Source organism: Caretta caretta, chromosome 24 (genome assembly GCF_965140235.1).
Source record: "Caretta caretta isolate rCarCar2 chromosome 24, rCarCar1.hap1, whole genome shotgun sequence".
NCBI classification, from domain to species: Eukaryota; Metazoa; Chordata; order Testudines; family Cheloniidae; genus Caretta; species Caretta caretta.
Window position 1 is genome coordinate 7465713 of NC_134229.1, and position 26375 is coordinate 7492087.

Below are 26375 nucleotides of genomic sequence, written 5' to 3' on the forward strand. Positions count from 1 at the left end.
TCACGTGACGTGACCCGACCCAGACGCGATGGCCTCTTCTCCGTCACGTGAAAAGGTCTCAGGGTGCCGCTCCTCCGTCACGTGACCACCCCCCCATTGAGGCGCCAGGCTCCTGCGTCACGTGCTGGTGCCTAATTTCCCCGCCCCCCGCGACGCGGCTTCACGCGGGCCGTTTCCGCTTCCGCCCTAACGTTCCGTCTCCGTCAGTCGCAGCGAGTCTTCTCTAGGCCGCCGCGGCGGGGAGCGGAAGTTTCGGGCTGGAGCCGGGCCGGGCCGGGCCGGGCGGCGCTGAGGTGAGGCGCGCGGGAGCCGGGGATGGGCAGGCCGCGGAGCCTGGGCTGGGGGCGCGGGATCCGGGGCTCGAGGCCTGAGCTAGGCCGGCGTAGGCCTCATGTGTGCGCGCGAGGCGCTGACCAAGGGAGGGGAGCTCCCCCCAGCCAGCCCCCCTAGGCCCTGGGGAAGGGGGGAGCCCTTAGTCTGCCCCTCATACGCCTCAGGCGGTGATAGGGGCCCCCATTTACTGGCCTGCCGCCCCCCGCGGCCTTGGGGAAGGGGGGAGCCCCCCAGCTGCCCCCCCCCCAGGCTCTGGGGAATGCGGAAGCCCTTAGCCTGTTCCTCATACTCCTGAGGCAGCCTCAGTGAGGCTGTGATAGGGACCCCCATTTACTGGCCGGCTATCCCCATGCCCTGGGGAAGGGGGGGAGCCCACAGCCGGCCCCTCATACTTCTGAGGCTTTGACAGGGACCTTCCTCATCAATCTGTGCACTTCCTCTTCTTTTCTACTATCTGTTATACCCCAGACATCTTCCCTGCCCTAAAGGACTCCCTTGATCAGGAGGGTGAGCAACACACGCTCTGGTGCCCCGGGTGTGTGGTACTCAGCTGTGTGTGCTGTCTTGGACCTATCACTGGTACCCGTGTCTCATCACCATGTACCCTTTTCGCTCTGTGGTTCTGAATGAAACTGATAAAGCACAAGTGAGTTATTAGCCCAACGTTTTAAGTTAAAACATCTCAGTGAATGATTCTGGGAATCTCCAGAGTCTCTGAGCAGACTTGATTTTTGTGCATCTACCTCAAAACTAACAATCTCAAACTCCTCTAGAAATGCTGCCTTTATCATTTTGGCCCAGTTCAGGGAGCACTCATAGATTTGCACTCTTTATTTCTGTTGCATACTCCTATTTTTTAGTGTTTGCACCTTTTTCGCACAAGAAGTGTGTGAGTTGGGTACTAGGGCAGGCAACTGTGTGGTGGGCTCCTAGGTTCTGATCTCAGCTTTGCTACTGATTTACTGTTTGACTTGAGACAAGTCACTGAACTCTTCTGTGTCATTTAGAAAATTAGTATTACTTGTCTCACAGGAGTATGGTGACAAAAAAATCAGTGCGGTGCTTTGGAGAGAATGTGCTATTTAAGCGCAGTTATTTTTCTCTAACATCTCACCTAGAAGTGAGACATGGAGTGACTTTTTTTTTCCTTTTAAAGAGTTTGACTTGGAGGGGCAATACCATTAATCTGCCACAGTGATGGTTTTGTCAAGAGGAATTTTTTCCCTTTATGTCTCCTGTTCTCTATGCATCATAAGCAAAAAGCATTCTCTTTAATGGTGTGTATTAGGTTTGTTTCTAAACTTGGGTCTTCTGGATACTTCATGTAACACCAGTGACTTTTTAGGGGGATAATAGTACTTTGAGTACACAAGATCAAGGGATCATCCAGTAAAACTGAGAGGCAGCAGATGTAAAATATAAGGAAGTTCTTGTTCACACAACACACTGTTAACCATGCATAATACTCAGGACTCCTGCCTCCCATTTTGCCTCTAACCACTAGACTACACTGCCTCCTTTGCTGATCATTCAAAGATACACACGTAATGGTGGGGAGGGAATTGGCACATTTATTTCCATTCTGGATAAATAAACATTTTTATTAAAACAAATAAAAGGGAACAGCAGCAGCAACAAAAAAAGGTATCCATGAGGGTTTTAATCTTTGCTAGAGCAAATGAGTTTTATAATAAGATTAGAATTGTCTGCCCATAAACATGGTACATTTGTGCTAGGTTGCTTCTCAGAAAGAAGTAATTGGGAAGGAGGTGGGGGACAACCCAATCTTCCTGTGTACACAATTTTCATTTGCAGAATTTGGTAAAATTTTCCACGGATGTATGCGAACTCTTATCCTGTTACAGCTAAATTTGTCTGATTCAAGGCATCTAGATTTCTAGCCTTAACGTAGGCAGTGCTCAGACCTTTAAAGTAGTTGTCTTGTTGGGGCAATGCTGTGAGCAAGAGGGTTTCTATTGAAAGGAGGCATTGTACATATCACTGTAGCTTTGGAAACTAATTATAATTAGAACTTTTACTTAATTTTAGGCATACGTGTTTTACAGAATGAAGCTAAATATGTCGCTTATCTGAAGGAGCCACAGTTGCTTGACAACAGCTTTGTGAGAACATCAATTCCAGATTACCCATTTACTGAGGAATAACATAGTGAAGAAGGTTAGTGTGTGTAAACCTTAATGAGAGATACATGTGTTGTGCAGTTTCACTATTGGACCACCTGGTAGAAATCGTCTATTATATTTTGGCTGGCAACTTTCTTAGACATTTTAATGCACACATTTGGCCTTATATGCAAGGTTTAACTGTATATAGAATACTTACATGGCTGAAAGATAGTGTTCTCATTCTGTAGGTAGTACATAATGAGAATGCTCATGTATACTATTCGCTCTTCAGATACTGAAATATCATGCTAACCTGCCTGAGGTTGAGTATTCTATTAGGTCTTATTGAATTACATAAATGAAGGTAAAATCTACCAAGGCATAATCATTCTTATAGCCATATTAGCCTGTTTTTACAATATATAAATGAGGATACTAATATGGCAACATGTTTTTTGTGAAATGTAATAATGGCTCTTAACCTAGCTGAACTAATGATCATGAGTATCAAATGTTAACATTTAACAGTCATCATCCGAAATGTGCCTTACTCAACAAGCAGCTATAACTGAAATGTAGCTATAGAATGCTAGAGCTAGAGTATATGGAGGATTTTCTCTAACTTGAAGTCTTTAAATCAAGAGTTGAGGACTTAAGTAACTCAGCCAGAGGTTGTGGGGCTTTTTGCAGGAGTGGGTGGGTGAAGTTCTGCTGCCTGCAATGTGCATGAGGTCACACTAGTTGATCATGATGGTCCCTTCTGGCCTTAAAGTCTGAATCTATAGTGAGGTTGTGAGTCAGGAGACCTGGAAGATGTCCCTTTTTGTGTGAGCTTAGCCAAGTCACCCTTAATTTCCTCTAGTTTAGAAGGCTGCACGTGCTTACCTTGTGTAGATGTTGTGAGGCTTAATGTCTGTAACATGATTTGAGATCTTCAAGTGAAGGTACTAAGCACTAACTAGTGTATATTAGAATTTTCGTTGCTGAAAATGGACTTGTTCCCCTCTCAAAATATTGTAAAAACCATTCTAATGTATTGAGTGCGAGTGGTGTATGTGAAATAAGTTTGGATAGGTCTCAGTCTAGTGACTAATGGACAAGGGTTCACATCACAAATCTACCACCCTGATTGTCACTAATTGGCTCCCTTATTAGCACAAGCCAAAGATTGAATGGGCCACAAAGACAGAACTCCCCCCTCTGTCCTGGGGGCATTTATGAGGCTGTAAGTCTGTAGGAGTTGGAAACTGTGTTGCTGGTACCTGTTACCTGCCCTGTGGATAAATACGACAGTTCCTCTCTCACCTTGTCTCTCTAGTATCCTGGGCCCATCCACGGCCCAACACTGCATAGTCTCCAAGAGTGTCAACAAGAGGAAGAAAAGGAGTACTTGTGGCACCTTAGAGACTAACCAATTTATTTGAGCATGAACTTTCGTGAGCTACAGCTCACTTCATCGGATGAAGTGAGCTGTAGCTCACGAAAGCTCATGCTCAAATAAATTGGTGAGCTGTAGCTCACGAAAGCTTATGCTCAAATAAATTGGTTAGTCTCTAAGGTGCCACAAGTACTCCTTTTCTTTTTGCGAATACAGACTAACACGGCTGTTACTCTGAAACCTATCACAAGAGCAAGGTTGGCCTTGTTATCGTGGTACTGGACTAGGAGTCAGGAGATCTCGATTCCGTTCCTGGCTCTGCCATCGATTTCCTGTGTAACTTTGAGAAAGTCGCTTAGGGAACTAACACACAGAGATTATCTCTAATAAGGATCTAATACTTCCTTTGTCTTGTCTAGTTAGATTGTAAGGTCTTGAGGGCAGGGACTATTTCTTGTCTTATACAGCACTTAGAACATTGGCATCCCAACATTGGTTGGGTCTCTAGGAAGAAATACATTAAAAAAAATGCTTTGTACCTTCCAGCTCTAAATTCACACTAAAAAAATAAAAATATAATGGCCATCAATATAATGGTGATTTGGCTGCTCCAGTCTCTCTTCTAAGAGATGCTTTTTCCACTCTTTGTTTTTCTTATAGGTAAAATTCAAATAATTGAAGTCAGCCTACCAGTGAAGATGTCACTCTCTAAACGGGAATTGGATGAGCTGAAGCCATGGATCGAGAAGACAGTGAAGCGGGTCCTGGGTTTTTCAGAACCCACTGTGGTCACTGCAGCATTGAACTGTGTTGGGAAGGGAATGGACAAAAAGAAAGCAGCCGGTATGTCCTCGGCTTTTCATTATGACACTCACAACACATCCATTGCTGTGTATTTTGGAGTAGTAAAGATCCTTGACAAAAAGAGAGGGAGGTGTATGAAATAGGTGCTAAAAGTGACAACCTGTTGAATCTCTCAGGATTTCTGTTTAGCGATACAATCCATTTTTCTGCGAACTATTTCATATAAACTGTATCGTACCATGCCTTCGAGCTAAACAGTAGCAAAGCTGGGAAAGGAATAGAAGCATCACTCAGGAAAATGATACTAACAATATAGGCACTTTGTCTTGGTCTAGAAGGCAACCAAGTGAGGCTTTCGAATTTGTATCTTAAATAAATGAGAGTATTTGTTCCTGTGAGTAGCTGTGAGCTTTTCAAATGAAACTGGAAGATCTGCACTGCATTTGGAATGGTCTTTAAGTCAGATTTGAATTTATCTTCCTTATTCTTGGGCACTTCTTCACGTGACTAGTGGTGCTGAACTGTATGTGGCAAATTGTTTCTTCATCACTAATTAAGGTTGTGACAGTGTTTCCATTAGATGGACCCCCTTTTCATGGATGTGTGAAATCCCTTTTGAGCTGAGAATGTCCTTGCTAATTCTTAGCTCAGAGCCAATTTTTATGTACTTAATATTTTCAGACTTACTTCACAGGCTGTACGTAGTAATAGAAGCTTACTTTGGACAGATTTTCTTGTACTCCCCTTTTCCTCATGGCAGAAGATGGCATTGTCTTAAGATGCTTCCAAAACACTTAAAGGGTGTTACAGAAACTGACAAGACAGGAAATGCAGCTGAAAGGCTCCATTGTTAAAGAAACTGAAGACATTTGCTGTAGTCAGTGTTAGAGACTACCTTAAAAAGAGACTTGCATGGAATCTCAAAACCCATAGGTCATGTATTCTAGATTTCAGGAGGAATGGCAGCCTGTGAATTTACAGGCTGAACTATAATTTTTATCCACGTATTCCTGTCTCCAAAAATGCTCATTGTCTAGTCACATAAATTTCTCTTCCTTGCCAGACCATCTGAAGCCCTTTCTTGATGATTCCACTCTGCGGTTTGTCGACAAGCTCTTTGAAGCTGTAGAGGAGGGACGAAGCTCCAGGCACTCAAAATCCAACAGTGACCGGAACCGAAAGAGAGAATTGAAGGTAAGCTAAGGACTGATTGTTATATTGTTCGATAAAGGCCATGAATGTAGTGCTGTTACTTTACCACATTCTCCTCTTCCAGAAAGGCACATCTTATAATGCTTAAAGTTCAAGAGAAAAGACCCTTCTCTACAATGAAGTGTGTGAGCCTTTACATTTCAGTTCTTTTTACTCTCTTCTGAGGTGCCATGAGGGACCAAAATACTTTTCCTGGCTTGGAAGCCTGAGCATCTGGTTTCTTTAACAATCCCCTAGTGGTTTAATGAAACAGAACAGCTTAAATAGCAGGATTTGTGGCTCTGTGCTGTTTTTCATACTCCTTTATCCCCCACTTGAATTTTTGCCATACTGTTGAGTCTTCATTAACTAGAGGTTAGGAGTCTGGGTTAGTCGGGCACAGCTTGTAGTAACTTTCCATTGCTCTTCCTTGCTCAGACGTGTCATCGTAAAATCTAAACTGATGATTTCACAATTGTCAGTGAATGAATGTTGGTGGGTTACCTTGTGGATTTTCACTTTCTGTTCATGCACTGAAGCTCATCTGGAACCCACAATATGCACCTTCTGGCAACCTCTTTTCCCCACCAAAGTTCAAGGTCCTGAAATACAGCAAGGATTTTCTAGTGTTCTGGTGGTTTTCCCATCTAACATTTGACTGGGATGGTGGAAAGTCTCATGCTTCCGCAGCTGTCTTTTACTTCTCACTATCTTGAAGATTTTGCTTTTGACCCTGGAATTACAATTTTTGTCATCATTTGCATACAGAGTTTAAAAATGGCTACTCGACAAGCTGTTCCCTGGTCTTAAAGTAAGTTTCCTTTCACTTTTTTCCTGAGGTTCCTATTTTATGGCATTTTATATTTCTCTTTTTGAAGTTTTGCATTGTATCAGTTCCTGATTCGTCAGTTACCTAGTATATTCCCTTACAGGGCTCTCAGCTGTGCCTTTCCAGGTGTCTGTGGGAAAGTGCTTTGTAGGAGGAGAGGGACTACCTACCCTTCTCAATATTTTCTGTCTGAAACTGTTACTTTTCTCCTCTGCCTGGCTGAGGCTTTAAAATGTGCTAGAGAAGGGTCTACTTACCTTTCCTCTTCCAGGTTCCAGTTACATTCACTGATTAAACAGTCAGGCACAAAGAAGAGGTCTTTATCCCCAGAATAGGTACAGCCTAGGTGGCAGCAGTGCAATCATCCCTGCCAATGTGCCTTAGTCTGATCTGGAGTGAGCCCCACCCCTCCCAAAGGAGAGAGGGGCAAAGTTCAATCTTCCATAGCTCAGGTCTGGTCTACACTACAGACCTATATTGATATAATTGTTGTTCTGGGGTGTGAAAAATCCACACCCCAAGCAACGTAGTTATGCCAACCTAACCCCCTGGTGGACAGTGCTATGTCGGAAGGAGAGCTTCTCCCACCAACATAGCTATCTCCTCTCAGGGAGGTGGCTTAACTATGCCGACAGGAGAGCACTCTCCTGTCGGTGTAGAGCGTTTTCATTAAAGCGATGCAGTGCCTTAAGTGTCAATGTGCTCTCAGTCATTGGCACCTCTACGGAGACTATCAAGAAGGGAGCCAGCTAGTGTAATGTGGTGTCATCTTTGTGCTGTGGGCACATTTAATTAGGAGTTAGACTGAAATTGACTAACTCATTTCACATAAGCCACCAAACTGTCCTCAGATTGAAAGGCAGTAAGCCATCATATTTTGTCCCAGCCAGATCTCAAGTCTCTTACCTCTGGTATATTGGGGAGACAGAAGAAACTGGAATATCTGAACTATGCCATGCAGCCACTTGACATGTCATTTTAAAGCAGATGGTTCTGCAGATAAATTCTTTGGCAGATGGATTGCAGTCTGCACTTTACAAGTGATGATTATTTTATACTTCTGTAGCACTTCTGATGCAAATGGATCCCAAAGCTTTTCACAGTTACAAATCATTTATAAGACAGTGCTTTAGTCACCCGGAATGCCCATTCTCGCATGATGTGGAAGCTACTTAGCATCAAATGGCAACACCGTACAACGTTATAGGACAGGAAGGGAAGACCGTTACGCTCTGTTGAAACTCTATGGGGAATCTTACGGAGGTAGGTTAGATACCCAAGCTGGGATTTGGACTGGTCACTGGGGCTATTGCCCCATCTCTAGTGAAAAGTGCTCTGGGATCTTGAATGACCAAAAGTGTTCCAAGCCCTCAGTTTTGTATCTAATCTGAAATTCAGCCCTCCCAATAGCAGAGCATGCCCAAACACACTGTGGTGGGCCACTGACTCAAGGAAAAGTCATTCCACTGAATGCATCCGATGAAGTAAGCTGTAGCTCACGAAAGCTTATGCTCAAATAAATGTTAGTCTCTAAGGTGCCACAAGTACTCCTTTTCTTTTTAAGGAAAAGTGTCATCTACTGAATCACCAGCTGCTCTTCCTGAAGTTAACTTCCTTAGAAGTGTCACATCCAGACACTGATCTCCCCGACCCTGCTTAGCAGGAGATCTGCTGGATTGCAGCCCAAGGTGGTATAACTAGGGTAACTTTTCCTTTCTGGCTTTTCCCTTGAAAATATTAGCTCTGCTTTTACATATGCTCACAGAATTAGAATTGTAGTGGTGGACACAGGGATGATAAAAACATTAGATACTACCCATGTTAGCTGTCTTTCAGCATTCTGTCTGGCCCTCTCTTTCTCCTCTCTCCCTTCTACCATTTCATGGGGTAGATCACTGCTTGGGAAGTTTCAGGAACTAAAACGTAATGGTCTACACACTTTATACTATGGGCAAGTCCTTTCTCTTGAACTTGTAGGTATTCCAAGAAGTACCTGTGTCTGGCTGAGGAAGTGTCCTTGTAGAATATGAACCATAATAGTGAAGAGGGGATTTCAACTAACGCTTACAACCGGTGTGTATATCTTCTTTTCAAATAACATTCACTTATAATGCAGTATGCCTGTTGTATGGTAGATTAAGGGCTTGTTTACTCACACAAATGGCACGTATTTAACTAAATCAGTGCAATCTCCTTGTAGACACTCTCTTAAATCAGGTTTCAGAGTGGTAGCTGTGTTAGTCTGTATAAGCAAAAACAATGAGGAGTCCTTGTGGCACCTTAGAGACTAACTCATTTAGTTGCGCATAAGATTTCGTGGGCTAAAACCCACTTCATAGATGCATGGAGTGAAAAATACAGTAAGCAGAATCGGCAGAGTCCTCTGGCACCTTATAGACTAACAGACGTATTGGAGCATCTGAAGAAGTGGGTATTCACCCACGAAAGCTTATGCTCCAATATACCTGTTAGTCTATAAGGTGCTACAGGACTCTTCGCTGCTTTTACAGATCCAGACTAACACGGCTACCCCTCTGATAGTAAGCAGAATATATATCCTAGCACATGAAAAGATGGGAGTTGCCTTACCAAGTGGCGGGTCAGTGCTAAGGAGCCAATTCAATTAAGGTGGAAGTGGCCTGTTCTCAACAGTTGACAAGAAGGGGTGAATACCAAGGGAGGGAAAATTACTTTTGTAGTGCTAACAAGGCCAGTGCAATCAGGGTTGCCCATTTCAAATAGTTGACAAGGTGCGAGTATGAGTAGAGGGAAAATTACTTTTTGTAGTGACTCTTAAATCAGTTTGAGATTTAGAAACCAATTTAGTTAAATCAGTTCAGTTTGTGTGTAGATCAGACCTTTGTCCGTGGATAGGTGTGTGAGAGAACACACAGGCTTACTGGGAAGAATGATGGACCTAGGAACTCTTTACCCCATGCAAAAGGATGGTAGTGCCTTTCACACAAGGATCTGGGTGCTTTGCAAACATTAGTTAACCTCCATATCACCACCACCCATTTAGATGGATCTCACTTACCATTGTACAGGTGAGAAAATGAGAGACAGATTGAATTTGTGCCTGATCCCACAGTGGGTAAATGGCAGGGCTGAGAATCCAACGTAGGAGTTCTGGATTCAAGCCCCTTGCTGTGACTGCTTGACCAAAATGTTTTCCGAATTCTAAATTGCTGGACTCAAGTGCTGGTTGCTTGTCTTCATCAGTAGCCTCAAGTAGCTTTGTTATATCATTGATCATAAGCTATCTCGTCTTGTTCCCGTTCTGTTAGGATGTGTTTGGTGATGAGACTGAGATCTCCAAGGAGTCTTCTGGTGTTAAGAAGCGGCGTATTCCACGTTTTGAGGAGGTAGAGGAGGAGCCGGAGGTTATCCCAGGACCACCTTCAGAGAGTCCTGGAATGCTGACCAAGCTACAGGTTTGTCTTCTCAGGCTGCTCTCCTCTGCCACTTCCCAAGAAACTGAGATCTTGGATCTTAACATCTTAATATTTAGTTTCAGTGTGAGGGAATAGCTGAAACTTTTCTTATCTTATACTTCATATCATGATTAGAAATTTGAATGTCAGGGTCTAGCGTCCTTCTTTTGAAAACTAATAGCAAGTGCTTTCCACTGTGTCCTTTTCAGAGTTTGCTGCTACTATTGGCCAATTTCAATAGAAGTTCCTAATTCACAAGCCTAATGGTCCTCTTCGTCATTTCTGGAAAACTGAGTGGCAGAGAGAGTGCAATGTTGATGCCTTGTGTTGCTAAAACTTGCTACTCACACAGAATCTACATTTGCAAAAATACTGTGAAATGTTAATGAATACAACTAAACTATACTGCGAATAAGTGGAGAAAATACATTTGATATGCAGTGTTCAGATATGCACTGAAATGTGTTCACTTGCAGTTATGTAGTATAAACAGTTCATTAGCTGAATGCCATCTGTATGATCTGGCACATTTCATTATTTTTTTTAGTTACACAGTACCATAAATGTACATGGAGTTTGGCAGATTCAGAAAACGTGCTTGGACTAAAGCTCTTAGTCTAAATTAAACTGACTAAACAGTTCAGACACATGAAGTAATTTACCAGTAAATGGCTTAATCTTAAAGGATTAATGTCACTGAATTTAGTGGAGGAGGTGTTCTAGAATTAATGAGAGTCTCCTGTATATCATCTTGAAACAGTGATTTCCACCAGGAAAGGGAAATTCAGTTCTTACAGTTTGCGGTGCCAGTGAGCAGACTGAATTGATTAAGAACAGGTCAGGAAATCATTTTGCAGGTCCTTTCACTTTTTTTGGAACATGCAAAGCACTTGGTCACACTTGAATTCAGCCAAGAGAACAGTGAGAAAGAGAGGGGAAGACCCTCTTCACAAATGAAACAAGGAAACAAGGCTCCTTTTCTGTAGGGTGAGCTGAATAGGAAGGAACAGGTCATGGCAGTGGGCACTGACTACCCAGGGTTGCTGCTGCTAAATTAGAGGTTGTTGGTTAGAATTGTCCCGGTTGGTAGCTGGGTTTGCACTCATTTGCCGCTATGTGAAGAGCCTCTGAAGAGTGCTTTAGCCCTTCTTACGAAGAGGAGGAAGAAACCTAACTTTCCAACTTTTATTTCTGCAGATCAAACAGATGATGGAGGCAGCAACACGTCAGATTGAGGAGAGGAAAAAGCAACTGAGTTTCATCAGTCCTCCTGCACCCCAGGTACAGCCTGGAAAGCAAAAGGGGAGATCCTTTGCCACAGGATTCAAATGGATGCATTGTCTTTCTCCTCAAACAGTGACTTGTGTGATTGTTCTGACACGTATCTAACAGTGTATTTCTCTCCACAGCCAAAAACTCCCTCTTCATCCCAGCCAGAACGTCTCCCCATCGGCAATACCATCCAGCCTTCACAGGCAGCCACGTTTATGAATGATGCTATTGAGAAAGCCAGGAAAGCTGCTGAGCTGCAAGCCCGAATCCAGGCTCAGCTGGCCTTGAAACCTGGGCTCATTGGCAATGCCAACATGGTGGGGTTGGCCAACCTGCATGCAATGGGAATTGCACCTCCGTGAGTACAATCAACTTGCCAAGTACACTGTAACCCTGGTAACTTCCTATGGGAACAAGACAAATGCTAGGCGTGCATACTGTCAGCCTTCATCATTGCCTTTCCACCAAAATTTATGTGTATTGACTTGGATTCATAAACTGGATAATTGGCGGCTCTGTGTCAATGATAGAAGCACCAGAGAGTGATGCTTGACAGGCATTGCCCTTCTGGATGTTGTCTGTCTGCTGTTGTCCACCTCCTACTGTAACATTGTAGTTGTCCTTTGAATGTTCAGTCATTTCAGGGTCAACTAAGAGTAGTCTAAACTACATCAAGTCCTTGTGGCCTTGTCTACATAAAGGGTTTTCTAAAATTTTTCACCACTGCCAGTGTGGGTTCAGCATCAGTAGTTGTAGCGGTGGGAAGATAGGGTAGATAAGCCCCTGGTTATCTAACCGCCAATTGATCTGGACCTGCTCAGTCTAGATTGCACAATGGTTAGAATGCAAGATCACTCTCCATCACCTTAACTGTAGTGGTGCTTGCATCAATGTAGCTAAACAAATGATAGCAACAGTGGGAAATCTTACCGGGTGCAATGCCTCAGGGCTGACACTATGCCATTCTGGCAACACAACATTTTCATTGTATAACATTTACACCCACTTTAGGGCCCCTTTACGCTGCCAAAGAAGTGTAAGGAGATCTTGATGTAAATGCAAATTGGGCCCCTAGTGTAAGCACACCCATATCATTCATGGTGTGAAACTCACCTCTGTTCCCCGAAGTATCAAGAAGAGGGAAGCATTTAGATTATTGATGTTCTGAGTGATCAGAATGTGGAAACCTTGGTGCTGATGCTTCGTTAAAACTTATAATAGTCGAAGTTGCTCTAGGCTCTGTGGATCATAATACTGGCATCTACTTTTTGATTACTGTTGCACTAAAGTAGCTTCACATCTGTTTCCTATCTATGATATTGACTAAAAAGGCTTAGAGAAAACCACCAAGACCTATTTGGTGGTGGTCACAGTACCCTCTATATTTCCTCTGAGTTTAATGCTACATGACTGCATTTTAACAAAATGTTTCTTGCATCAGGAAAGTAGAGCTAAAGGACCAGACAAAGCCTACCCCATTGATCCTGGACGAACAAGGCCGAACTGTTGATGCAACTGGTAAAGAGATTGAACTGACTCACCGTATGCCAACCCTAAAAGCGAACATCAGGGCTGTGAAGAGGGAGCAGTTTAAACAGCAGCTCAAAGAGAAACCTTCTGAAGACATGGAATCCAACACTTACTTTGACCCTCGGGTCTCCATAGCCTCATCCCAACGTCAGAAACGCACCTTTAAGTTCCATGACAAAGGCAAATTTGAAAAAATTGCACAGAGGTTACGAACAAAGGTATTGTCTAGATTCCTGAGTGCTGGTCTTAATGAAGAGCACTAGAAGCAGAGAGTGGCATGGGAACCGAACTCTTGTGTCCCATTCGAGAACAATGGAGGCTTCAAGACAAGAAAGAATTCCACTACACGTGGTTGAAAATTTTCCATCAAAACTGTTTTTCAATGGAAAATTGGTTTTCAGTTTTTGTGGAAAGTGTCTTTCTGCATACATTTTTATCTTTTTGTTGACAACACAAAGAACTTAGTTCTCTTATGAAAAGCTGAAATTTTCTATGGGAAAAATACACTTTCTGACCTACTTTCAATAGAAGCAAATGATTTGGGGGCTGGAAGAACTTAAAGGGAGAGAACTTGCCTAAATTTTAACCATGCGCAAAAATATAGATCAGGGATCGGCAACCTTTGGCATATGGCCCGCCAGGGTAAGCCCCAAGGCCGGCCGGGCCGGTTTGTTTACCTGCCGCAACCGCAGGTTCAGGCGATTACAGCTCTCACTAGCCGCGGTTCGCCGCCACAGGTCAATGGGGGCTGCGGGAAGCACATCCCTCAGCCTGCGCCACTTCCTGCAGCCCCATTGGCCTGGAACGGTGAACCGCAGCCAGTGGGAGCCACGATCGGCCGAACCTGTGGACGCGGCAGGTAAACAAACCGGCCCGGCCCTCCAGGGAGCTTACCCTGGCAGGCCGCATGCCAAAGGTTGCTGATCCCTGACATAGGTTTACGTAGCAGTAACTATTTACTGCAGTTGTGAGGTATAACGAGGACTCTTGGAAGGAAGAGCTGATTTAGGCTGGATATTGGGAAGACCCTTTCTGATACTGAGGTCTGTTACACCATGGAGGAGATTCCCCAAAGAAATAGTGAAGCCCTTTGAGATCTACAGATGAAAAGTGCTATATAAGAGCTAGGTAGTATTATTGCTAAGACATTTCCCAGTACGTTTCCCAGCCCAGTTTTAAAGTATCAACTAGGAGAACAATCGTTTGTTAGGGTTGTGCAGTAATCCTTGCATGGGGCAGGTGTAACACCCACAAACCTCTACAAAACCACCCACTAGTCCCAGGCTCCATTCTCTGCTTCCTCTGTGACGTGCTCTGATCAGCTTGTAAAATAATATACCCCGTGTGCTTTGCTTTTTAAAGGCTGCACTATTTCTGTGTGTGCCCATGTAAGTGACCTGCTTGTCCCATCTCTCTCCTCTTGTCCTCAGGCTCAACTAGAAAAGTTGCAGGCCGAGATCTCTCAAGCTGCCAGAAAGACTGGGATCCACACCTCTACCAAACTAGCTCTTATTACTCCCAAGAAGGAGCTGAAAGAAGGGGAGATCCCTGAGATAGAGTGGTGGGATTCGTATATCATCCCTAATGGCTTTGACCTGTAAGCTATTACCTGCTTGGCTTTGATAATTTTATTGTAGAGAAGAAACTAATGGCCTGGCTTTTGAGAATTGCTGACCCAACCCCTGGTTCCATTGAAATTTGTTAGGAACTGCTGGTAGCTGAAGTGCCTAGCGCTTCTGAAAATCAGGCCCTAAGCCTTTGCTGCATCTTTTACAGAAGCAAGTGCATCCGCTTGGGGAACTGCATTCTGCCCCCCTGAATACCCCGTGGGAGGTTCAGTTGTATTTTGTGTTCGCTCCCCGCTCCAGTGTGCGGTGTGGTGCCAAACAGCTGCTGTATTCCATTCCAGAGCTGGTTTATTCCAGTGACTGAGGAAACAATTCCTGTGTGCAATTGATACTGCAGTTTGTTAGATTTCAGAGTAACAGCCGTGTTAGTCTGTATTCGCAAAAAGAAAAGGAGTACTTGTGGCACCTTAGAGACTAACCAATTTATTTGAGCATGAACTTTCGTGAGCTACAGCTCACTTCATCGGATGAAGTGAGCTGTAGCTCACGAAAGCTCATGCTCAAATAAATTGGTGAGCTGTAGCTCACGAAAGCTCATGCTCAAATAAATTGGTTAGTCTCTAAGGTGCCACAAGTACTCCTTTTCAGTTTGTTAGAGCAATTTTTGGCTAAAAGCCATTGTGGAATTTTCAAAAGCAGCTAAATGACTTTGGAGCACAAGCCCATTGACTGTCAGTTAAGAATTTTTGAAAGTTCTGCCTCTAATGTCTAAATGTAAGATCGATATTTAGAATATTCGGGGCAATGGGAGGGACTTTAATACTTATGTAGGACCTGTGTATCTCCCTGCTTCCCCTGAACGCTTGGCTTTAGAGTACCTGTCAGCAACTTGCGTAAGTTTAATAGTTAGCACTGTGGAGGTTTGGGGGGGGGGGGGGGGGGCGCAAATTGCTTTGTTCGCCAAATGCTGTGGCTTGTGGAACATTGAAGAAAGTGCGGGAACCAAGCTCTAAGATGACTTGATAGTGATACACAAATTCTCTCCTCTTTAGTACAGCTGGAGTCTACTCTAAAAGAGACGACTACTTTGGGATCACAAACCTTGTGGAACACCCAGCACAGCTAAGCCCACCAGGTACTATCATGTAGCAGTCTAGTTCAAGGCCTCTTTGTAGTCTTGATTAACATAGGTGGTTTTGTAGCAAGACCCGTCAAGTGCTCCAAACCACTGGCAGCATGAGCTCTGAACCAGACTAAGACCCTCCCCGTTTGTAATACCACTGACTTCATTTCTCCTCATGAAAGAAATCATGCTAAGATAGAATGTAGAGCTCTGCTAGGGTAGCAAGACAGCTAAGACTAGGAAGGTGAGTCTAAAAAAGAGTGGAGGAGATCACATTGAAAAGCATAGTAACCAACTAGACATTGGAAACTGGTAGATTCCCAGGTAGTAGAGGGGATGGCTACTGCTACTTGGACATTATGGGTGTCTACACAGCAACTAAACACTTTTGTCAGCTGAGTCAGGCTTGGGCTGCAGGGCTGTCTAATTGCTGTATAGACGTTTGGGGTGTAGGCTGGGCCCATGCCTGAACGTGTGTGCCACAATTAAACAGCCCGAGCCCCGTGAGCCCAACTCATCTGATGCCGACCAGCCACAGGTGTTTAGTTGCAGTGTCGACGTACCCCAAATTCCTCCTGTGATCCACATGGTAACGCAGACCCAGACAAAGGACGTAGGATAGTAAAGAAAGGTTTAGAGGATTAGTGGTTAATCTGTTTAACATAAACAGCATTGTAACCTCTGTTTTCTGGTTCAGCATTGATATAAACAATCTGGAGTAACTCAAGGATCACAGATAGTAGCAGAAAGAAACCATGATCTAATATGGGATAGCTGAGAGGCATACGTACATGCTCAGAAAGAGGGGTTTTGTAGGTTACAAGCAGACTGGAGGACAAAAATGGTGGTGTTTGGCTGCCTTAGCCTTAAGCATCAGGAATTGGTTATAACTCCTAGACTGCAGCTATTTCCCTTCCCTTTCCCCAGTAATGATTGTAAACAGTATTTGGTCCTGCCCTTGGGGAACTGGTAAATGTAAAGTGACTGTTCTTTGATTTGCCTTCCTAGTGGACAGTGACACACCAGTGACTCTGGGCGTTTATCTGACTAAAAAAGAGCAGAAGAAGTTACGACGCCAGACGCGGAGAGAAGCACAGAAGGAACTGCAGGAGAAAGTCAGGCTGGGCCTAATGCCGCCTCCTGAACCGAAAGGTGGGTGACTACCTTGTGGAGAACAGGCTGTACGTAAAATGCTGCATTAAAACAGGCACTGCCTCCAAATGGTGACACATTGGCTAGGTAAAACCACTGTTTTGGTAAATTGCAGCAGACAAAGGAGCTGTGTATGAGAAATCCTATAGATCTACTCTGTTCATGAATTTACATTCGTGCATCTATATTAATAGAATTAAGTCCAGAAAGGGCTGTTATGATCATCTGGTGTGACCGGCATAACACAGGCCATAGAATTTCACTCAGTAATTCCTGCTTCAAGCCCCATGTGCATAGGGCAGCATTCTGGGGTGACTTGCACCCCATCCAGCCCTACTGACTTCATTAGGGTTGCACAGAGGCAGAATGAGGCACAATGAATGAACACACTACATGGAATGTTCATACGGAGGAACCACCTTTACTAAATTTCATGCATTGTTGCTGTGTCTTGTCAGGCAGTTGCCACACTGCACCTGGAAATACCTCCATTTCAGAGGCAAGTGATGTCTGTTCATAGCTAGTAATTCTGTAAAGCATTCTGAGCCTGACAAAAGATGCTACGGAAGGCTGTTTTTAAATAATGTTGGGGAGCCTTTTGAAGCAAGCCTTAGAGAGGAGATCTGGTCTCACCTAGAAATTAACTTGTACCTTTCTTTCAGATGGTTTCCCCAATGTTGTTTCACTCTTACAATCTTTGCACTCGGTTTTATTTAAAGTAAAACATCTATGCTGAAGATCTTCTCATTTTTAAGCTCTTGCTGCATTTCCACTCCTATACTTATAGGAAGTAACAGATGCCTTTTGAGTTTTGACACAAATTACGACAAGTTGGTACTTGATAGGTCCCTTTACAATGTTCCTCTCTCTATTTCCCTTGCAGTAAGAATTTCTAACCTGATGCGAGTACTGGGGACAGAAGCTGTTCAGGACCCGACAAAAGTGGAAGCTCACGTTAGAGCACAGATGGCAAAGAGACAGAAGTAGGTTGCATGTCCTAAAACAAGAAAGCTTTATTTTAAAGTAGATTTGGTGGTGGTGGGGTGCTGACAGCCCTAGAGACTAAAGTCCTCTACTGAAGCACAGAACAGATGCAGCAAAGGAAGAAAGAATTACAAATTTTACTCAGATGATGACCCTACAGCCTATTTCAGCTTTGTCTTGAAAGGCTCTCCTCTGAGAGCTAGAAGAGTTGAGTGTTCATGACCCATCCGTTCTTGGACCCTTGTCCTGAAGCTGTCAGCAAGAGGCCCAATTGCAGTGGTGGCTTTACAGCTATCTGCTGGGAACTGGACTGAGACCCTGACTCGCTTCACAGACCCTCCAACAACTGCTTGTGTAGTAATGACTTTGAGACATGGTCCTCCTGAGCTCACTACATTCAGTCACTTACACTGAGCACTTTCAGGTTTAATACTGAGCAGTTGACTGTTCCAGACAGCAGCATTACCACAGTAGTGTTAGGTGGTGTGTGTACACATTCATCCTCAAGGGAAGTCATCTGGGAAATGCAAAGGTTTCACTGTAATAAAGATGAACTGAGTAGGCTCTTCAAGAAATTAATCTAAAGCAAAGTACCTGAATTAAAAGTTCATATGTGTAGTCTCAAACTACAAATAACCAGATGGCTGGATTTTTTCAGGCAGTGGTAATGATACAGGGCCTTATGCATCATCACCACTAGATCAGGTGCATCCTCTAGCAGTACTGACGGAAAGTTTGTACCATCTGATGATGCTTTAGTGACCTATTTAAAATTAGTTGGTGGGTGCTGATCCAGTTCACACCACAAATTTCCACCATTACAGCTGGCATTAATTGCTCTCTTTCAGCAGAGGCTAAGGTCTAAATGGATTGATCCCTCATCACTAGAGGCATTGAAGGCAAATTGGAGGGTGATGTTGCAGGAAGCTTGCAGTACCACTGTTCATACTTGTTACAACCTGGTCCAGTTTCCCTCTGGGTGGAAACCAGTCTCTTGTGATCTAGCGGGTTAGACCCACTCACGTGCTTCTAAGCCAGCCAGGTCTGGGCAGAGTCTGGTTCAATGTTCCTAACTTTGGGTCTACAAGGCTCACTCCCCTTCCAGTTTTCTGAACAGACATCCAACAAGCTGCATTTCTGCTTACCTGTTGTCTCTTTCCTCCCACCCAGAGCTCATGAAGAGGCAAATGCTGCACGAAAACTAACAGCGGAACAGAGAAAAGCAAAGAAGGTTAAAAAACTTAAAGAAGATATTTCACAGGGAGTGCATATATCTGTGTACAGGTGAGTGCCTTCTCCCACAGACCTTAGAGGTGCTTTGACTCAACAGATGTTTTTCCCATGTGACTTTTTATAAATACAGATGACAAACACCTGTCTATAAATGTGTGCTAATATGGAGTGTTCCTTTAATGCAAGGCTATGTCCTCTGGCTCCCTGAACTCCATTAGAAACACTGAAGGCTGTTCAAATTATTTTATGGTAGAGAGAGAAACACTTTCTCAAAAGTAAATAAATGGAAAGATAACTCCATTCTTCACTCATCCTGCATGAGCATTCAGGGTGAATGTAGAAAGTCTCTTTAATACTTCAGTGCTTCTGTAGTGCTTTCCATCCAAGGATCACAAAGCACTTTATGAATTTTAAACCTAATGACACTGAACCTGAGACACTGGGATATTGAATGTCCAGTGTCACAAGCAAAGCTGGCAATAGGACCCAGGAGTCCTGACATCTGAAAACACCATTCAAAAGTCAGATGAAAGCTTCTATTATAATGTAATATATGTAATAATGTATTGTGTTAGGAGCTGTAAAAAGGTAGATACAGTCCCTGCTCCACACTGAATAAAACCCTGTTGAACATAGGGTTTTTCTTATACCCCGACAGTACTGGAGAGATTGAAGTGAGAGTAAGTACTGGATGGAATTGGAGGAGAGTGAAGGAACCCTCTTTCTCTGTTGTCCATTGTTCGTAGTTCTGTAGTTCCTTTTTCGAATAGATAAACCTTTGCTTTTCTATCCTCAGAGTCAGAAATCTGGGCAACCCAGCAAAAAAATTCAAAATTGAAGCAAATGCTGGGCAGCTGTACTTAACAGGAGTGGTGGTTTTACACAAAGACGTCAATGTGGTGGTAGTAGAAGGAGGTAAGGCTCGGGGGGTGCACTTTCTGGTTAGAACATTAGACGTTCAAAAGTTTGTTTCTAACCAAGATACCCAAATATTTAAATTGCCAATTACTGGGAATTATGGAAGTAAAGGAAGATATTAAGCTGCTCTACTTAGTATTCTTCTTAGATTTACTCCGCACCAGCCCTTGTGTAGTCAAGTATGTTAGCTACTTAAGTATTTTAAATAATCCTCTAAACTGTAGCTTATATGTTTAAGCATTATTAAATCTGCTAGATTTGAAGTCACAATGCTTTGACAGTGGCAGCTTCTCAGGAAAGACTCTGCCAGCCCTGGGTGAGTCTGCTACAATGCTTCCAACTTTCATGGTGCTTTACAAACATTCTCTCAGCACGTTTTGTGAGATACTATCCCCATTTTACAGCAAGGGAAACAGATGGCACAGAGGTGAAGTGACTTGCCAAAGGCCACTGAGAGTTCCTGTCTCCAAGCCCTGTGCTTAGGTTAGAGACTGTACTCCTTTGTCATTGATCTACAGTATTCTCTTTGCCCATGGCTTTTAGCTGGAACTGTGTGTGTGTTTGAGTGTTTGGTTTTTCCTCCATGGTTTCAGGTGTCATTAGCTTTCACTGCTTTTTGGAGGCAGAATGTGACTCTTAGGACTCTTAAATTGAAGTTGTCAGTGAGCAAGAACTGAGTGAAAATTACTATCATCCTCTCTCTCTCTCCAGGCCCAAAAGCACAGAAGAAATTCAAACGTCTTATGCTCCATCGAATCAAGTGGGACGAGCAGACATCAAACACAAAGGGAGATGGTAAGCATAGACCCACATGGATCTGTATGAAATGTGACTAGGAAATGGCAATAGGGTCATTTTGTTGCAACCTGGAAGAGAAGCCATTACTATGCAAATCCTTCTGCAGAACATAATAGATCTGATCGTTTGAGTTGTAAATTTGAAGATCTCTGTAATGCTACTAAAGCAAACCAATACTGGGACTGTGATTTAGATGATAAAAAGCCAAGAACTTCAGTGATGGCTTATGCTTCTTGCTATTGTTTACACCAGTTTTCCAGACTGCCTCTCATATTCAGCTGTATGTTTTCTAATGCACAATAAAGCTTGAGCTGGCTTTGCGTTTGCAAGACTCGAGGTTTGAAAAAAACAGACTCCAGTATGGGATAGTGTGTGTACTGCTGAATGACATCCAGTCCTGGCAGACTGGGGAGGTGAATACTCCCAGGGAGGCGTATGCCATAATTCTGTGAGGCACTCTGAGGTGTATGTTATAATTCTGTGAGGCACTCTGGGTGGTCCTCTAGAACCCAGTACAGGTATGTATCCCTGAGACAGGAAGTGGGAGCCCAGAGCCCAAATCACATAACCCTGGATAATACTGATACACACATAGTGCTGGGAACAACTTCGCTATAAATGTGGTGTCTGTGTAATGCCATCGGCCAACAGTTTTCTTAAATGGGTCAGTTCTCCAGGGCAAGCCCTGTGCCTTCATATGTGCTTTATGCGTGCTCAGCCCAATATGGGGAGCTGATCCTGACTGGATGACCCCGGAGTACTACTGTAATAGATATTTCGTAATTGTGTAATGTGAGAGACCAGTCAGTGGCTGTAACTGTTGCTCTGGGCCAGTGATACTCAGACTGAAGTTCAGGAGCCACAAGTGGCTCTTTAATATGTGTCCTGCGGCTCTTTGCAGCACATGATATTAAAACAGTGATTTAATTATTAACCAATCAGGATGCTTTTACTGTGTTATTAACCAGTTAAGTTATCAATTAAGTTATCAACTTGCACTAAGTTATTATATTTGCTCTGGGAATAATTTATATATATAAAAACTTATTTCCCTGTCATACTGTTTAAATATGAGTACATAGTACTCTAGTCAGCTACTACTGTGGCTCTCTTAGGTAATGTTGGTTGCTAATTTGGCTCCTGAACCAGAGATCTGAGTATCACTGCTCTAGGCACATGATGGAGCCTGAAATGGGAATAAAAATGTGATAGAGGGATGTACTCACTGCTGAACCTTCTGTGCAAGTAAGTTAGATCTTCCACGGTATTTGAATTCGATTTTGTGCTTAAAATGTCAGATTATGAAGTCAGGTATAACATAACTACTAATAGCTATGGAGGACTCCCCCCTAAACACAATTAGAGAAAGGTGAAGGGAAATCAGCAAACATTTGTGTGCATGCCCAAAATGAGGGAAATGTAAAAGTCTTAGTCTAAATGCAGAAATGTAGTTTGGATTTAGGTGGGAGAAGTTATTTGAGTGGAATGAGAATAGAAGCATGGTCAGGACTGCCACTGCTTAGAGCAGTGGTCCCCAACCTTTCTGTGGGAATAGCACATTCCTATTCCCTGAAGACTGGCAGGCGCCAGACACCCTGCTGCCGAAATGCCGCCGAGAAGCGGCAGCGGAAAGAAGCGTTGCCGCCGAAATGCCGCTCAGAAACGGTAATGCTTCTCGGTGGCATTTTGGCGGGCGGTTCTCCGGCGGCTGCGCTTGGCAGCGCCACTTTGGTGGCGCGGTGTCCTGCGGGTGCACACAACTGCCCCAGTGGGCACCATTGCGCCTGCTGGCGCTGCGTTGGGGACCCTGGTTTAGAGATTTGGGGTGGGGAAGACTTGTATTTTTAATGCTGGTGCTTTCTTAGTGACTGCCTGGAATTCCTTATTGGCTGTAGGTCTAAAATCTACTTTTTTTTTCTCAAGATGATGATGAATCTGATGAGGAGTCTGTTAAAAAGACAAACAAATGCTCTCTGGTTTGGGAGGTAAGTTAGGATCTTGATTTAAAGGAGCATTTTGGGCCTTAGGCTCTAGTGCTTAATTTCTGGGTCACTTGGCTTTTCATTACTGCTGATATTAAAACATGCGTGCAAGCTATAAAGCCTTGTTACTTGCTGCACACTTCTGTTTGCAAATCGCTATGCATAAAGCATTTCACTACCAACTTGATGGCACTTGATTTTTGTTTTGATTGAAGTAGCTTGGCCATGGGTTTCAATATGAAGAACAGCTAGCCAAAAACTCAAAAGGTAATAACAAAATGTTTAAGTATATCAGAAGCAGAAAGCCTGCTAAACAACCAGTGGGGCCCATGGATGATCGAGATACAAAAGGAGCACTTAAAGACGATAAAGTCATAGCGGAGAAACTAAATGAATTCTTTGCTTCAGTCCTCACAGCTGAGGATATTAGGGAGATTCCCAAACTTGAGCTATCTTTTGTAGGTGACAAATCTGAGGAATTGTCACAGATTGAAGCATCACTAGAGGAGGTTTTGGAATTAATTGAGAAACTTAACAGTAAAAAGTCACCAGGACCAGATGGCATTCACCCAAGAGTTCTGAAAGAACTCAAATGTGAAATTGCGGAACTATTAACTATGGTTTGTAACCTGTCTTTAAATCAGCTACTGTACCCAATGACTGGAAGATAGCTAACGTAACGCCAATATTTAAGAAGGGCTCTAGAGGTGATGCTGGCAATTACAGACTGATAAGTCTAATGTCAGTGCCAGGCAAATTAGTTGAAACTGTAGTAAAGAATAAAATTGTAAGACACATAGAAGAACATAAATTGTTGCGCAAAAGTCAACGTGGTTTCTGTAAAGGGAGATCGTGTTTTACTAATCTATTAGAGTTCTTTAAGGGGGTCAACAAACATGTGAACAAGAGGGATCCAGTGGACATAGTGTACTTAGGTTTCCAGAAAGCCTTTGACAAGGTCCCTCACCAAAGGCTCTTAAGTAAATTAAGTTGTCATGGGATAAGAGGGAAGATCCTTTCATGGATTGAGAACTGGTTAAAAGACAGGGAACAAAGGGTAGGAGTAAATGGTAAATTTTCAGAATGGAGAGGGGTAACTAGTGGTATTCCCCAAGGGTCAATCCTAGGACCATCCTGTCCAGCTTATTCATAAATGATCTGGAGAAACAGGTAAACAGTGAGGTGGCAAAGTTTGCAGATGATACTAAACTGCTCAAGATAGTCAAGACCAAAGCAGACTGTGAAGAACTTCAGAAAGGTCTCACAAAACTAAGTGATTGGGCAACAAAATGGCAAATGAAATTTAATGTGGATAAATGTAAAGTAATGCACGTTGGAAAAAAATAACCCCAACTATACATACAATATGATGGGGGCTAATTTAGCTACAACTAATCAGGAAAAAGATCTTGGAGTCATCGTGGATAGTTCTCTGAAGACGTCCACACAGTGTGCAGCGGAAGTCAAAAATGCAAACGGGATGTTAGGAATCATTAAAAAAGGGATAGAGAATATCTTATCGCCCTTATATAAATCCATGGTATGCCCACATCTTGAGTACTATGTACAGATGTGGTCCCCTCATCTCAAAAAAGATATACTGGCATTAGAAAAGGGCAACTAAAATGATTAGGGGTTTGGAACAGGTCCCATATGAGGAGAGATTAAAGAAGTTAGGACTTTTCAGCTTGGAAAAGAGGAGACTAAGGAGGGATATGATAGAAGTATATAAAATCATGAGTGGTGTAGAGAAAGTGAATAAGGAGAAGTTATTTACTTGTTCCCATAATATAAGAACTAGGGGCCACCAAATGAAATTAATGGGCAGCAGGTTAAAAACAAATAGAAGGAAGTTCTTTTTCACTCAGCGCACAGTCAACCTGTGGAACTCCTTGTCTGAGGAGGTTGTGAAGGCTAGGACTATAACAGGGTTTAAAAGAGAACTGGATAAGTTCATGGAGGTTAAGTCCATTAATGGCTATTAGCCGGGATGAGTAAGGAATGGTGTCCCTAGCCTTTGTCAGAGGGTGGAGATGGATGGCAGGAGAGAGATCACTTGATCAGTACCTGTTAGGTTCACTTCCTCTAGGGCACCTGGCATTGGCCATTGTTGGTAGACAGGATACTGGGCTGGATGGACTTTTGGTCTGACCCAGTATGGCCATTCTTATGTTTTTATGAAATGTTCGTGGTTTATCTTTTTAAACCTCCATTCAGATGGAGAAAACAGTGTGGTGACTTTCTCTGTCTAGTCCACACTGGAGTATTTTTGCATTTGGAAGGGTATAATGCTGGGAAATGCAGAGGATGCATGATCCCATTCAAATATCTAATCACTGTTCAAAGGAAGCTTCCAGGACTAACTTATTGCCTGCTTTTTGCAATGCAGGAGAGCTGGGTTTCAGACTCTCCCTCTGGTGGAGGGAGGTAGCATACTCAGCCCTTGTGGAGGAGAAAGCCGTCAATGCTTTCTATGGCTAACTAGTGACAGGAACCAAGTTGGCAGCTTTCAAAAGGTGTCCTGGCCCGAAGTACTGTGGCTATATAGCTCCCTTGTGTTCCAAGTGACTTGAGGTTGGGGCCCGCACCCTTCAGTTTTCATGATCACATCCTTTGAGATGCTATATAAAAATATTGGCATCTCCACAGTCTTTGGAGATTATCATGTATGGCATGATAAAAGACACTGGCTATGCCAGACAAAGATAGACACAGACTGGAATAAAACATGTAACTTCAATTAAAGCCACTGAAGTGCTCTTAAACACTTCAGTTTGTTGCGGACTGTATCAAAGGAAAGTCTTTTCCTGGCAGTTCATTTAAAAGAAAACATAACTAAATGACAGTGGAAATTGCCATTATTTAAGCATGTTTCTCTACAACCTTTCACCTCTGCACAAATAAAAATAGCACTAATTTAATTATACAAATCATAGTTCCTCTCTGAACATTTGTTTAGAAACCTGAGAAATTACTTTAGAATTGAAAAAGAGGATTATTCTTGATTCCTCTTGTAATTGTGGTTGCATTTGCTTGGTTGTTTTTCCTGTTAGCAAGACGCATCAGAAAACTCCTACTCTCTGTCTTATTTCAGGGTACAGCGAAGGATCGCAGCTTTGGTGAAATGAAATTTAAGCAGTGCCCCACTGAAAACATGGCACGGGAGCATTTTAAAAAACACGGAGCTGAGCACTACTGGGACCTGGCTCTGAGCGAGTCCGTGTTGGAATCCACAGACTGAGGGTGCTGCTGCCCCCAGCGTTCCCATTGTTAATTTGAGAACAATACCTGGCTGAAAACTTGGACAGAACTCCCTTCCTCCCCTCAAATCCCCACAGTACGTTGCATATGATTAAAGAAATATTTTTAAAACAACAATCACAGCTACACTGTTTTCTAGATAAACCCAACTCTTGGAAATTGTGGTGCAAAACCACTGGAAAGTGGTATCCGCCAGAGAATTTAGTTTTGAGGAGGTGGGAGGGACAGAGAAAATTGTTTTCAGTAGTCTCTTTAGTCTTTCACATACGGCTGTCTCAAGTGGAGGTACAAACACCTCCTTGCTTTGTCAGCTGTTCCATAGATGAAGTCTGACATTGGACAAACTATATGGTGCACACAATCAAAGCTTGCTCCTTTGGTGGGCAGGGAGGCAGTCTGGGAGCAGCCCCAAATGGTCTGAGGATGCAGTATGGAGCATTGGAATTTGTAAAGCAGAGT

General features: G+C 43.3%; 1 protein-coding gene across 3 annotated transcripts; it reads left to right on the plus strand.

The window, feature by feature from the left end:
• The first annotated feature begins 154 nt into the window (after positions 1–154).
• PRPF3 (pre-mRNA processing factor 3) lies at positions 155–26033 on the plus strand. Of its 3 annotated transcripts, none has more exons than XM_048828707.2 (17): positions 155–293; positions 2383–2511; positions 4498–4680; positions 5705–5835; positions 9949–10095; positions 11293–11376; positions 11505–11725; positions 12809–13115; positions 14328–14494; positions 15518–15600; positions 16597–16740; positions 17624–17723; positions 18895–19008; positions 19754–19872; positions 20587–20670; positions 22597–22658; positions 25750–26033. In XM_048828707.2, the coding sequence occupies exons 3-17, from the start codon at positions 4536–4538 to the stop codon at positions 25894–25896; spliced, it is 2055 nt and encodes a 684-aa protein (XP_048684664.1). In that variant the 5' UTR covers positions 155–293; positions 2383–2511; positions 4498–4535; the 3' UTR covers positions 25897–26033. The 3 variants fall into 3 exon arrangements, with proteins under 3 accessions (XP_048684664.1, XP_048684663.1, XP_048684665.1); XM_048828706.2 differs by having other exon boundaries at positions 2400–2511; XM_048828708.2 differs by lacking the exons at positions 155–293; positions 2383–2511; positions 4498–4680 and adding an exon at positions 8639–8734 and having other exon boundaries at positions 5721–5835.
• The last annotated feature ends 342 nt before the right edge of the window (positions 26034–26375 follow it).

Excerpts from the sequence above, each read along its gene's own strand:
- PRPF3 (XM_048828707.2), top strand. The coding sequence starts at position 4,536 with ATGTCACTCTCTAAACGGGAATTGGATGAGCTGAAGCCATGGATCGAG. Across the intron at positions 15,601-16,596 it reads AGCACAGCTAAGCCCACCAG|TGGACAGTGACACACCAGTG; the intron begins GTACTATCATGT and ends TTGCCTTCCTAG. Across the intron at positions 22,659-25,749 it reads AATGCTCTCTGGTTTGGGAG|GGTACAGCGAAGGATCGCAG; the intron begins GTAAGTTAGGAT and ends GTCTTATTTCAG.